The following is a 14,686-nucleotide window of genomic DNA, read 5'->3' as shown; positions in this document are numbered from 1 at the left end:
TTCGGAGCACTTCGGCCATTCAGCCAAGTCCCCCCACCCCCACCCTCCCCTTCATCTGGTCTCCCCCGTTGCTCCAGGGTGCAGATGAAGACGGGGGGGCGCCCCCTGCTCGGGCACTGCCGGCTGGACGCACTTTTGGATCTTCCCTCTTACAGCCCGAACCTGAGGGCGCGAGCGGCTCGGGACTCAGGCCGGGAGCGGGGCTCCGAGCGGGTTGTCGCCGGGGGGGGAGCGCGTATCGATCGTGGAGCTGGGGGGGGGGGGGTCACGTGGCCCACATCATAAATACGCGGCGGTAATTAGAGGGGCAAAGCGAGCGCGCCCGGCGCCACGTATATAAGGGGGCGCTGTGCCGCGCCCGCCACCCGCACCGACTGCGGTAAGTGTGCGTGTGCGGACGGTCCGTGGAGGCGGCCCCGCGCTCACCCCGTGTCCCCCGGGCAGCCCCGGCTCCCGGCCCCACGGCTGTACGGGCAGAGAGAGGCGACGATGAGGACCGCGGTGGCCCTGGCGGTGCTGCTCCTGGTGTCGGCGCAGGCGCTGGCGGACGACGCGGGCGCCAACGAGGATGTGAATTACTGGTCGGACTGGTCCGACAGCGACCAGGTCAAGGTGAGGGGCCCCGGGCCGGGCCCAGGGCCGGGGGGAGGCGGGTCCCGCCACGTCCGCCCGGCGGCAGCTCTCCCAGGGCAGCGGCGTCCGTTCCTCAGCCGGGCAGGGAGCGGGCTGGTCCCGCCGCGCCGACGCGGGCGGGCGCCGCTGGTGCTAGACGGCCGCCAGGGCTGCCCCGACGGCGCCTCCGCGGGCGGCCGCATCGCCCCCTCCCCGGGCGAAGATGTCCTTCCCCGACAGCCGCCGCCCCCTGCTCTCGGGCCGGCTTGGCTGGGGGCCCCGGCGCTGACAGAGCCGCTGTGTCCCCAGGAGGAGCTGCCGCTGCCTTTCGAGCACTTTCTGCAGAGGATCGCCCGGAGACCCCGGCCGCAGCAGTTCTTCGGCTTGATGGGCAAGCGGGACGCGGGTGAGGCTGCGAGTGTCCGCGCTCTAGGGCTGCCCCCCGGGCTCGGCTTAGCCCTCTTCCCCCCTGGCCTTTGGCTTTAGCCCACGTTTCTCTCTTCCCTGGCCCTGCCCAGGCCTCTTGCCACCCCCTGGGGAGGAGGCAATGGGGTTGGTGGCAGTCTTCTTTGCCATGTTTGCCCCCTGGCACATCCACGGAAATGGGCCCGACCTGCTTCAGTGGGTGAAGCAAATACAAAGTGGTAGAAACACTGTTGGGGTTGTCCCTCCCGCTCACCTCCACGGGACATCCGCAAATGTTTAATGTCCAGTTCTGTGTCTGGATTACTTCTAGGAGCACTTCACAGGTAGACTAGTGCAGCTCTCCTTTCCTCCTAGACATCCCTGGTTTTGTGGTATTTAGTCCCAGGTATCCATGCTTGTACAGTATGTATAATTTGATGCTAAAATACAAAGTCTATTCCAGCCATTGAAGTGCCTCCTCCTTAATATAAGATCACTACATGGTTTGGACAACCAGTGGGTTTTCGTGTTAAATTCTTAGAAGCTTACAATAGTTTGCAACCTCCCAAAAGAAAATATGATACCATGCTGTATGGGCTGGTCCCTGTGCTTTTAACTAAATGAATGAAATATAGAAATGAGGTGGACATATAATTATTGGCATGTTTTCTAATTGAGAGCCTTTACTAGGTTAAAGGGTGAAAATAATTTGGTTAGGGCTCTAAATAGTTAACTAATTGTATCTTTCATTAAGAAGAAACACTTTATTGATTAAGATGATATACTGTATATCCCAAGAAAAAATTATGGCCATAAATAATTGCATTAATTTTTCGTAAGTGTAAGCTAAGTGATAAGGGAGTTTCCTTCCTGAAAAAGAATCACAATGGGAGAGATCGCATTCTGTATTCCATCACTATTAAAATTTAATCTTTTTTCCCCCACTAGGCTATGGCCAAATCTCTCATAAAAGTAAGTTGAAAACCTTTTTCTAAACAATTATCAAGAACCAGTACTAGGAGATGAGCTAACTGAAATTGTTGTAATGTAGCATTTGATCTCACCATAACTTACAGTGTTTATGTTTCTTGAAAACAGGAGTAGAGGAGAAATCTTTCTAGCCCTGGGTGTATTCGTACTTACAGATAGGTCTCAGTCCATTTACGTACTCTGAATCTCCATAAAATCTGAGATCAATTCAGATCCAAATGCAATCTTTTCAGCTCTATCCTATTTTTCCAGGACTGGAGTCTAACAGGTTTACTCACAGCCAGCATGGGCTGACTGTGAGAGTTAAAATGAAGGGATTAAGGTGGGAAAAACTAGCAAATCAGAATATTAAAACCCCAAATCCCTGAAGTTCCAAACAGCTCCAAACATGATGTGAGATATTATTAAATCAATATTCAACGTAAAGGGTGATTGACTCACAGATATTTTCACATAAGCGAATGCACCTTGCGGCATGAAAAAACGTGGCTTGCTTTATTTTTCAAAATACCAGCAAGGACAATTTATATCAACAATAAAATGTTACATTTTCATTGGATACTTTTTTCCCCCTCTAAAACTCCTTGAAATCCAAAAGCTTTGATTTTCGAAAGTAAAGATTAACCTTTTTATATTTTGTGAGACCTCTGCTGTCCAAAAACAGTCCATAAGTATCCAAGCATTCTGCACTAATGGCTATATTTATCACTACGATTACCTTTCTGAATAACAGTTTAGAAAGAGTCTCATCCAAAACTCATGCCAGATTAACGAGATGTAGCTGCTGGCTGAAGCCAGAATTATAGCCTTCTTTACACGTCTCATCTCTGAAGATCAGTAACTCAGCACAGAGAGCTGACTTGTGAGAGATTTTAGGATCATTTATCTTTCTTGTTGTAAAGTCATTTGCCTTTTTTTGAAGAAGATTTTGCACATTTTTGTTCAAGTCACAAATTAAATTAATTTTAATTTTAATTAATTTTAATTTTAAAATATCCTGACCTAATACAAGATAGTAGAGTCCTGTTGTAATTGATCATAGGAGCAGTCCAAGTGGTTCCAGTAGGACTATGTACAGGAGTTAACATTAAGTAGCATTAGTAAGAACTTCAGGATCTGGTCCAATGAAGAAGGATCTATTCTATATAAGAGAAGAAAACAGCTATATGAAAGAATTATTTAATAAAATATATGAATTTAACAAACCTACAATACTGAAAAGAGAAACATGTCAAGATATGGAGCCTGGTCATGCCTTTACTAAAATGAAAAGGAATCGTACCATTGACTGCCGTGGTAGCACAGCTGGGATCAGTTAACAAGCAGTTCTGTTTAACCACAGCAGAAATAGGAGACTGGCAGAAAGGCTTTCTCTGGCCAGACTGGGCTTTGGATCAGACTCTATAAGTATAGAAAAGGATAATGGTTTTCCATAATACTAAAATTTAGAGTGCCATATCACTTAGTAATCGGGAAGAAACCTGTGTCTTCCATGTCTTCCTCATGAAATCACATTATCTCCAAAAAACTGCATATTTTAAATGTATTAAAACACCCCCAAATATATTTTTCCAGGGCATAAAACAGACTCCTTTGTTGGACTTATGGGCAAAAGATCTTTAAATTCTGGTATGTATGAACTATGGCTAAAACTAAAACTGTAACCTCTTAATTCTATTGCCTCTCTTCTCTCCCAGTGAATGGGAAAGAGTCTTTACATGGGACAAGTCATAAAAAGATAGGCAAGTTTGTCTGAAATCAGGGGTTTTTTAAATCAAATTTTTCTGAGCTGTGGACCATGTTAATGCATGTGAAAATAAGAAATGGCCAGGAAAGGCTGGTTCCAAGGACAGTGTAAGCAATTGCCAAATAAGCTTTCCTAAACAATTGTGTTTATACTCCTAATCCTGACCTGTATCAGGTCAGGATCAGGAGTAGTTTTTTATTGTGTCTGCTGCTGACTCCAAGAACTTAGTCTTTCCATTGTAAGTGTTTCCCTTGCAGGTCAAGAAGTCAATGATGTATTTCTTCAACATTTATAATGTTTTTCAATCATTAATTTTACATCTCTAAAAATATTCTAAAATGTAAAATATGCAGCAGACCAAAAAACCCAGTAAAATGTTGGGCATCATTAAGTAAGGAATTGAAAACAGAGAACATCATCATGCCATTATACAAATCCATGGTGAACCCAGATCTTGAGGTCCCCACATCAAAAAAGGATGTAGGAGAATTAGAAAAGGTACAGAGAAGGGCAACCCAAGTGATCAGGGGCCTGGAGCAGTTGCCATACAAAGAGAAACTAAAAAGGCTAGGACTCTTCAGTTTGGAAAGGAGAAGGCTGAGGAGGGGGATATGACAGAGGTCTATAAAATCATGAAGGTTATGGACCATGTGAATAGGGAACTATTGTTCAACAAGTCCCAGAATACTAGCACTGGGGGGACACTCACAAGAAAGAGCATTTTTGTACACAACACTGTAGTTAACTTGTGGAATTTATTGCCACAGGCAGTAGAGGAGGCAGACAACACAGCTAAGGACTGGATAAATTCATGGATGATAGATCTATTAATGGCTATTGGACAGAATGGTTGGAGATGTTTCTTCTGGCATCTCTAAACCAATAATATTCGATGCTAGGGAGAGTACTGAATAGGGGATAGATTACTCTAGAGGTATGCAGTTCAATGCTCTCCCTGTATAGCATCCACTTCTGCCACTTTCCGAGGCAAGACACTCGGCTAGATGAACCATTAGTCTGACCCAGTATGGCACTTCTTAAATTTTTTTTCTTTATCTATTCCAGTTTAAGAACATAAAACCTTAAACATTAAACTGATATCATGACCTTCCCTTCCATTTACCCCAAACACCTACACATAACAGAAGCCCACTCCTTCTTGTGAATCTCTCCCAAAAAACTGCAGCCTACCATTATCCATAATCTACTAGCTTTATGCACTACTTGAGAAACTTATGGCTACTTGGTTAAACAACCAAATGATATTTAACTATCCAGAAGAGGCACCTTTTATTTAATGTGATCTAGTGCTTGTTTAAAGCTGCTGAAATAATTCTTCTTCTGTTATCAAATAGATCATAAATTCCAATGTTGCATTTTTTTGTATTGGACAGTATAAATTGTTTTTCCCCCTAAGGTTATGAATGGCTTTATTTTCAATTAAGTTGTATTCACAGTAGTAATATAGTTCTATCTTACCTTATTTTGAAAACTGCTCTGAATCATGAGCAATTTAGAATAATTTTATCTGTGAAGGTAATAACCATTAAATGCACATAAACTTGTAAATATACAACTGATATTATAGTAGTAAATAGTATCTTAGTGATTGGTCGCATTCATGGGGATTAAGCTACTTGGGTACCAAAATAGATGCAGCAACTGTCAAAACTGATTGCCGTAATTTCTTTTTAAAATTGTTGGAACATTTAGAATACACTTACGTATAAAAATAACAAAGATGAATAACAAACCCCTACTGTCTGATAGTAACATAATGGCCTAATAAGTAAACCACAGGTTTTTAGATCACTGCTTTTCTGTCTGATGGAGGAGGTGGGGGGTGGGAGTTTTGATGGAAGGTATGGTCCAAACCATCTGGTCTGGCTGAAGATAATGAAAGTTCTAAGGGTTCAGGAGTGAATGGTAGGATGAATATTATCTGCAATTAATACTCTCCACCAAAAAAGAAAAGAAAAGCATGCAGCAACAAAAAATCCAACATTGTTTGATGGGAAAGGTGGGGAAAGGTTACTTGAAAAGATTCTCTTTGTTTAGGAGTCAAGTAATCTAAAAATGTACTTGTTTTCTTTCTTGATGGCTAATATCACTTGTCTGGAAAACGTCTAAGTCTAGTAATTGGGTGAGAGTTTTCATCAGAATAATGCATCTTCTAGTGGATGTTGAAACTAGAGATCCTATGATAATCTAAGGAACTATAATTCTGGTGTGACAGCCAAAGTTCTGTGATTTACCAAAGAATTTCTGCCATCTAATGCTCTGGTCTTGCAGTGAGTTCATGCAGGCAGACCTCCACACCCACTGAAATCGGGTATCTAGAAAAAAACATAAATATGGTAAAAATATCATAGTACTCAATAGTGACAATCTGCATATAGCCCTGACTACCTGTTCAGCTAATTTAACAGTAGGGTGTTTATTTTCTGATAAAAGTAAAAGAACTTTTCTACTACGTATTCTTCTAGGGTTTGAAAATATATTTTCCAAAATTCTGTTTATTTCTAATTTGGCCTCTTGATTGGTGAAACTTGATATTCTTTTTACCTTAAACCTATGGAGCGGAATCATAATCCAAGACCTCCAAGATCTGCAGCAGTGGGTCCCACAAAATTAGTTGTGTGTTTGTATGTGATAGCCATTTACCTGCATGCTCTACTAAGCACGGCCAGGCATGTGCCTGATTTCAGTTTATATAGGAAGGCGTCTCCCATGTCCATGAGGCAAGCTTTCTAACTTGGAGGTAGAACAACACAGAGACCATTTTCCTGTAAAAGAAAAAAATATATGATTCTTCCTGAAGTAAACTGATGCTAAATGTATCCGTGTAGAAGGGGACTATTTAAGCACCATCTGGTTTGTAGACAGTTCCATGTCAATTGACTCCTTCATTGCAGATTTTAATGAAAGATACACAAATAGTCTGAAGACAGTGGGAAGTTTGAAACCAGTGGAGAGTTGATTGTACAGGGGCATGGTGAAAATGATTTTGTATTTTGATTACAAGCCACTGTATGCGTTCAGAAGAATCTGCAATACTTTCAGAGGATACAGAGGTTTAGGGTTAATGGTTGTTTGAAAGATTCTGCTAGACTGCATATCGGAGACCTGCCAACTTTTGTGGGGCACTGAGCGCAGGCAATAAAACCAACGGCAACTGTGCTCATTAGAAAAAGCAAGGGGAACCACCAGGCAAGATCAGGATCTTTCCATAGGCAGATCTGTCACCTTAATGTGGAAGAGAGGTCAGCCATTTCAGTGTTTTGTGTTTCCTTGAGTTTATTACAGTTACACAAGCCTTTACTTCTTCTTTTTCAGGATCCTCTGAAAGGAACACAGCACAGAATTACGAACGAAGGCGTAAATAAGACATTCCTGTGTATTATTTATTAAACTTCATTTGTTTAAATGGCCACTGCAGTGTAATATAAATTATCCACTGTAAGGAATAATTATTTATTTAATAATAATTGTTGTTTTTTGAGTTGTAAATTCAATAAAATGATTATTTTTCATATTGTGGCAGCGATACATGTGTAAGTGTGTTGTGGTTCCAAAATAACAGCTCCTTATGGAACAGAAATTGATGATGTTGCACAGCAAAGCACATTATTTGACCTGTAAAATTGTGTTCACCAAACAAACAAACAAAATTATTTTGTTAATTTAAAGCAATCATATCAGCTTCACTACCAATGCAGAGCAGAACTGGTGTACAGTCTAGTGCCTCAATTTGTTTCCATGGTTTAAAATGTACTGTAATTTCCATATAAAAATATATTTGTAACATTGCAGCATGTTTTATGTTTTGTGGCTACATATATGTATATTTTAAAAGAAGATTTGAATGTGAATTCAAGGTCTTCATTTCATAGTCTGGAATTTTACGCTCGTAACATTTTAAATAAAAACTACTTTTAAGATTTTGCAACATACTTTCCTTGGGTAGAGTGATGGAATTTATTTCAAACAAATAAGTGTTCTGAAATAAGACCTGGATTAAAGCCATAGCTTTGGGTCCTACGAGCAAAAAGCAAGATATTTATAATTACCTCATTTTGCAAGACAACATATTCACCTTTTGCTGTTTGGGCAGGATAAGGGGAAATTAAAACTCTGGAGCTTCTTTGTGTATTCTGTCATTACTGATAAGGACTTCTGGCAGCTGGAGGTAAACCTTTGTGGAACCAGTCATAGACAGTATTGAGAATCTACACATGAAATTAACATGTACATTGATTTACAACACACATGTAAATCAGAGAGATCAGTACATATGGCCAGACTCCCATGTGTTCTGCAACTCTGGGAGAAGCAAAGGATTTGCTATAGAATCCACCTCCTGCTGCAGGTTTGTGCTAGAAGTTTTCTATTGTTTTTAAATGTGTCTGGACCATATGATCACAATTAAAACAAGCACAAAGTGTATCTAATGCAATGCTGTTTTCCTTAGTTTGAAGACAACCTGAAATTCATCTTTAAAAGGTGTGAACTGCCACTTTCATTTATCCCCATAACATAACAACTTTGAAACTAACAATGAGAACTTAATTAAAACATTCACTCTTGTGATTGTGTACTATTCCCTGTCCAGCTACCAAAAATATTGAAGTTTTTCCCTAGCCACTTCTTGATACCTTCAACCCTTACAAAATTCTGTTGCCTGTCAAAAATTAAAATTTGTGTGCAACATTATGGACAAAGCGCCAAGTAGGGGGTATGGGGTGCTCAGCTCAGCTGAGCCAAAGGCAGTTGAGAGCAGGCTGCTCAGTGAGCAGATGGGCCACACCTGGGGCTGGTCAGGTGCATGTGACTAGAAGGGGTGGAGCACAAGGAGATAGCCCAGTTCTGGAGCCAGAGCAGGCAGTCTAACAGTGCTAGGGGAAAGAGCTGCAGGCAAAGACCTGAAAGATGGTAGGAACCATGAGTAGACTCAGGAGGGCCAGAGCTGCAGAATAGGAGCCTGGAGAGAGGCATCCTGCTGCAACTGAGAATGGTTGAGGTTCTGACTATTGTAGGCTGTTAAAGACTGAAGAACCAGGTTGTGGCTAGAGGCTATGGGTGGGATGCCTGTGAGGCACTTCCCACTATCAGGGGCTGAGGTCAGGGTAAAACCCTGCAAGGGTCAGGGAACCTGTGGGCTCCAGAGCCAGAGCCAGAAAGGACAGGGCCAGGGACCCCAGTGTAAAACAGACAGGGCTGAGGAGACCAAGCAGGCTGAAGCTCACAGAGGGCCTGAGTGACTAGAAATTGGTTCACTGGACCTGCTGGTCCTATAGGAGGACTGAGTGAGATCTGCGAGGCACAGATAGGGCCAGTAGGGCCACAAGTATATTCTGCAGGGTAGGACAAGTGCTAGCAGGGCACAAATTGGTTGTGATATTAAACTTTGGGTCCAGAGAGAGATAAACAGGACCATGCATCCAGCTCAGTCAGGTTCCAGCAGGATCATTCCAGGACTCAGAAGCAGACTCTCAGTTTAGATACATTGAAGCGAGGAAGGAAAAACAGAGTACACTGGGGAGCTAGACATATTCTTTCCTTTCATATAAATATGCAATTCACATTAATATTAAATTAATGGAGTCTGTACATTCACACCTGAGAGCAGAATGTTGTCCTATGGGACTGATTTAAACTGACAAACAACAGGAAATTCAGATGTAAACTAGGAACTTGGTCAGAAATGGCAACAATTTTAATTTTGCCTTAAAATCCCTAATTCACTTATGCCCATCATCTTTTATGAGGTAGGTTAGAGCTATGAGCTATATTTTACAGATGGGGAAACTGGCCCAGAGCAGCTACAGAAAATTCCAGGTATAACACTGACACATTTGTTCCAGGACCAGTTGTACCTGTATTTGTTCTGGAACAAAAAAGGCATGGGATTGACAAGTATATAACCCTTGCAGTCAGAGTTTAGCAAATACCTGAATGCATGGCTTCTTTAGTGCAATTGATCCAATAATGCAATCCAGTAATAACTATTCAGACACAATTTGCTACATCCACAGACAAACTGCTAGCACTTCTCATCCCATGAACCTTATGGGGGTGGTTTTTGGTTTTTACCTAAAAATTGTTCAATTAATCATAATTAAAATATTCTGCAAGAACATGTACATTTTGACAGATTTGAAGTTTTTATTTGAAAAAATTTAAAGAAGACTCTTGATTTTTTTTGTTTTGTTTCATAATACTGGTGCCTCCATGTTGAAATGTTTTAAATTTAGTTTAATTTCTATATTTTTCATTCTCAGATTTTCAGCTTATTTCACATAATTCTCTACAAAAATAACTACAAAGAAAAACAATAAAATAAAAATATAATTCATAGAATATTGAAAGTTAATGTCAACACTGAAACTAAATTTTGAATTTTATCAATACAACATTAATAGTGCAAAAAAAATTAAAATTCCATATAATGGGAAATTTAAAGCAAGGGATATCCTGCAAAATGCAAATCCCAGTTCCCAACTAGCTTTATCACATTCTGAAAGAGCTGGTTAAGCATTGTTGTTCCTCCTTTACATACAGCCCAAGCACACAGCACATTCTTGGCAGGTCGGGGGCCTCTTGATTCTCCAACTGGTATACATTTCTTCAGACCAACATGTTTTCATTGCATTACCCAGAATCTGGTGTCTTGATGTTCCATTCAAATATACAAGTGCTAATATGAACCAGAAGTTTTTAATACTTTCATTTTTGCACAACCTACCCCCAGTAATATCAGCATTGCCTTTTTTTCTCCCTGACTATAAATTAAATAATCTGGGTTTATACATAATCAATTTAACTCACAGAGTAAGAGAACAAGTTTTAAACTGCACACTAGATTAAGATGGATTATTGTCTATGTTGTCCCTTGCTGTGTAGCTTTTCTTTTTTGCTTTTAAACATGATTGGGCATTGGACAGCACCACCTATGGCATGTCAGTCAGAGCCACTGTCATATATCAGTCAGTCAGAGCCATTGTATAGCTGCACCTGTATCACAGTGTGTCTCACTTCAATTTCCTGCCTTCTTCAGACAGATTGTAATATCTGTAAAACCAAACAGTTGTTTTGGTGGTAACAGGCTGAGATCAAACTGGCAGAAAAAGACAGTCAATAGAGCTGCAGCACAGGTGGCACTCAATAAAACACAAGCACCCTAAAGAAAACTGAAAAAAGATATGAGCAGGAGGCTGGCACTAAAGACCCTGAGTGGCAACCGAAGTCATCTCCAATTTTTATTCTCTTTACTTTTAACTCTAGACAGCACTATACTAATGTATGGATAAACTAATACTGGAACAAGAAACAGAAATGGAGACCTCTTTGTAGCAGCTGAAGTTAATACAGATGTACACATAGAGATGTATGCACACACCACATGCATGCTCACATACAATCCAACATTTTGGATGCTGAAGAGAAACCCAGAGTGTGAGAGAGATCTCTGGCCCTTGAATGGATAGTTAGGAGAACAGTAAGGAACACAAGCATTCTTCTTCTCACCTGGAACAACCATAATTACTGAAATTGGAGCACTGCAGGGACTGATCTGCCTTTGAACTCTTAAGACAAGCATCATCTATATGTGTGACAGCCAAAAAGTAATGCAAAAAGTAGTGCATCTTCTTCCAGGGAACTCAGAAAGGGATTATACTTTCTGGTAGAATTTCTCTCTGCGGGAAATTTATTTCTACAGTACCCTCTACCTCAGGCTGTGGCTAATTGCCCAAATTGAAATTACAATTATTACATTGAGAAGTTTGTATTTTTCATGTTATGGCAAACAAAGGAGAAAAATGTCATGGGCATGTGTTTATAGGTTGAGGTAATTTTTCGTGCTTCATATGCCCTCCAGAACCATTGGGGTTTGGAGTATATGATTTCAACCATTTTGAAGTAATGATTAGAGTGATTAACTGAATTCTGTTTTATTTAGTAGAAACTTGTCATGGCTCCGTCTGAGTTATATAAATGCAGACCCTGCTTAGGTCCTTTCAAAGATATTTATTTATACACTTGATACAGCACACAGACATTTTGCAGATCCCTGTACAAACCCTCTTTATGACACAATTTCATCTTGGTAGGCTTCAGTGATTTCCTCAGCAGCAATATTGAACATAGTGTTAATTTAATGAACCCTGGGATCAATAAGAAAATTATTGACAATAGCAGTTCTTTCATAAAGTTGTTTTGTTCTGTCACATCTGCAAATATTTTGAATGCACTGCCAGAATAAAGCAAGCCAGCTGACCATAAATGGGATTAAGTGCCCCTTTCAGCATCTAAAAATTAATCACTCTTACGCTCATTTATATAAAACAAGTACTGCTGGAATGTAGTATCTCAGGGTAGTATCTTTTCAGTGACACCAGCAGTGCTGATGTCCTTGAACCAGCCTACACTCTTCTAGCAGTGTTATGATCTCTTCAAACAGGTCCCTGAATGGTATTTTAAAAGACAATGAATGGGGGGCGGGGGGGTGCCAAAAGCTTGCAATTGGCCCTATAGAATTCACCATAACATGGAATAAAATATTTATGAAAAATGTGTATTTGAAGCTGTGCTGTTGTATTTCTGGGATCCAAGCTACGTATAATGCACATAAGATGCTAATGTTGATATAGAAATACAGCCAATAAAACCATGTTAAGGGTCCCCTCTTGTCATTTATGTGCAGCTCCAGTTAATGGTGATATCAGTTATTGCAGGTCAAAATATTAAAGTGTAAATCTATCAATAAAAGATCAGGAGCCTGGTCCTATTCTATCCATATCAAGGCTAAAATGGCCATTAACTTTTGTTGAAATAGAGAAGAAATTGAATTGTGACATTTTATGGGTTGCTAATCAGTCATGGTCTTTGATAAACTTCTAATGATCAGTTGATTTGGTTACATAGACAAAATTGAGTGGGTTTTGAGACTTCCCTGAAGCTCTTAGATCTCCAAGCCCAGGGTGAAAATCTAAAATAGTCTTCCACAGTGTATTGGGGGAAGTTACCTTCCTGCCCTACGTGGCGACCAGCAGAGCCCAGAAGCATGGAAAATACCCACAGTACAACATAGGCATAGCTGCGCTTTGATCATCCCTGACCAGTGTCTGCCACCTCTAGTGACGGAGAATCCAGAACTTCCCTAGGAAGTTTATTTTACTGCCTCACTGTTCTAACAGTGAATAAGTTTTCCCTGAAATCCAATCTAAATCTAGTTTACTGCAACTTCAAGCCATTGGTCCACATCCTATTCTCCACAGTGAGAGAAAAGGTGTTTTCCCTCTTCTTTATGGCAACCCTTCAACCTTCAAGGCTACTTAAGTAGCCTCAGGGAAGCCACATAATTTTCTATGGCTCACTTTCTTTATCTTTAAATGGCATAGTCAATTAGTCATACATGCATAACTTGCTTCATTAATTCAGATCTGTAAAATTCTGGAGATCATAGAATTTGTATTAAGATACACATGGAGGCCACATTACACTAGGCACTGTACACCCACTAGGTACATCTACATGAGACATTAATTGCACATTAGACTAATTAGCTGAGCAGTAACATTGTATGTCTATACATGCACCTCTGTTAGGCTGGAGTAAACTAATTTACTCCACATCAGGATAGGACTTGTAAATACAAGCACTATCCTGCTGTGTAGTTTTTTACTCTGCAGCAGCACACATGTAGATACTACCCCGGCTGGCTGAGACAAAATGATGCTTCGTGCAGAGGTTGTCTGTCAGCTAGCCCTGTACTACAGCACCCTCATGTCCCAGCCAGCCACTCCACAGCATGTTGAGACAGGAGAAGCAGCCGCAGGCTGGCAGGCTGACCCCTGAGGCCTCCTGCCAGCTGGTGCTGTTCCACCCCAACTCAAAATGCTGTAGTTCTGGGCACACACACAAACAGCATACCTGAAGCAATAAGTTCTGTATCAGTAAGCACCAGAGTATATTGCTTTGCACTAATATGCATGTGTAGACACACCCACTGGGCATGCCTACATGTGTGCATTAGCTTGATTTAAGGCGCATTAAGGGCACGTGTTTACACGTGAATGCTCTTAATGTGCCTTAAAAATGGTGATTTAAGCCTATTCAAGCCCAAAGTTGATAAAGCACGTATCAAATTTATGTGAGAATAGGTATCAACAGGAGGTAACAGCTTTATTTGTGCAGGGGTCGAATAGTTAAATCACATTAGGGTGCGAATAGTTAAATCACATTAGTGAATGTGTAGTCATGCTAATGCACATTAGCGTAGTGTGCGTCCATTGACATGAGACTAACTTTAATCCCAAGTCCGTCTGCACACCCGCCTTAACATGCATTATTGCATGTTACGTCCATACATGCACTTAAATCACCTTAATGTGCATTAAGATAATGCACATTAAGTTTAGGCACGCATAAAAGTATGTGCAGACATGCCCACTGAGTATGACACTGATCCTACCAAAACCAGCTTTCATTCTTAATAGATATCTTAATACATCAGAGAGGTACCAGAAGCCCAGAGAGATTAACATTATACAGTAGATCAGTAACAGAGTTGGGAATGGAACATACGTTTCCAAATTCAAAGCCTTACCTGACTTTCCTGGAGGGTGCTAGGTAAGTGCAGGTAATCCTATTAAGTATATTAAAGGTTAAGCCTGAGGTTTTAGAAAGTTTAGTGGGTGAAGGGGAGCAAGATTTTGCTGTTTATCCAAACCATTAAACCTTCTGTGACAAACTGCTGTCACATCAGGGTGACCCTAGAGCCCCAAACTTCTCTACACTGTTCTGTTGTGTGTCTTCAGGGATGAGACTAGATTTCACTGTTGGGGCAACTACTCATCCTAGTACACCTCATTTTTCTCAACCCCTGACCAAACCTTTCACCTTAAGTAGAGGAAGCCTGCAAACTTATGA

At 41.0% G+C, this 14,686-nt stretch overlaps 1 protein-coding gene across 2 annotated transcripts; it reads left to right on the top strand.

Annotated features, from left to right (window-relative positions):
* The first annotated feature begins 237 nt into the window (after window positions 1–237).
* TAC1 (tachykinin precursor 1) lies at window positions 238–7,725 on the top strand. Of its 2 annotated transcripts, XM_090046967.1 has the most exons (5): window positions 246–612; window positions 922–1,018; window positions 1,966–1,989; window positions 3,583–3,636; window positions 7,091–7,725. In XM_090046967.1, exons 1-5 carry the CDS (start codon window positions 490–492, stop codon window positions 7,138–7,140), a joined length of 348 nt encoding a protein of 115 aa, XP_089903093.1. In that variant the 5' UTR covers window positions 246–489; the 3' UTR covers window positions 7,141–7,725. The 2 variants fall into 2 exon arrangements, with proteins under 2 accessions (XP_089903094.1, XP_089903093.1); XM_090046968.1 differs by lacking the exon at window positions 3,583–3,636 and having other exon boundaries at window positions 238–612.
* The last annotated feature ends 6,961 nt before the right edge of the window (window positions 7,726–14,686 follow it).

Source organism: Crocodylus siamensis, chromosome 5 (genome assembly GCF_052110815.1).
Source record: "Crocodylus siamensis isolate JL-2025a chromosome 5, ASM5211081v1, whole genome shotgun sequence".
NCBI lineage: Eukaryota > Metazoa > Chordata > Crocodylia > Crocodylidae > Crocodylus > Crocodylus siamensis.
This window is presented reverse-complemented; position numbering and strand designations above follow the sequence as displayed.

What these genes read in the sequence shown, in the direction of transcription:
- TAC1 (XM_090046967.1), top strand. Translation starts at nt 490, where the DNA reads ATGAGGACCGCGGTGGCCCTGGCGGTGCTGCTCCTGGTGTCGGCGCAG. An exon ending in CCGACAGCGACCAGGTCAAG is followed by an intron (nt 613 to 921) that starts GTGAGGGGCCCC and finishes CTGTGTCCCCAG; the next exon opens with GAGGAGCTGCCGCTGCCTTT. An exon ending in GATGGGCAAGCGGGACGCGG is followed by an intron (nt 1,019 to 1,965) that starts GTGAGGCTGCGA and finishes TTCCCCCACTAG; the next exon opens with GCTATGGCCAAATCTCTCAT.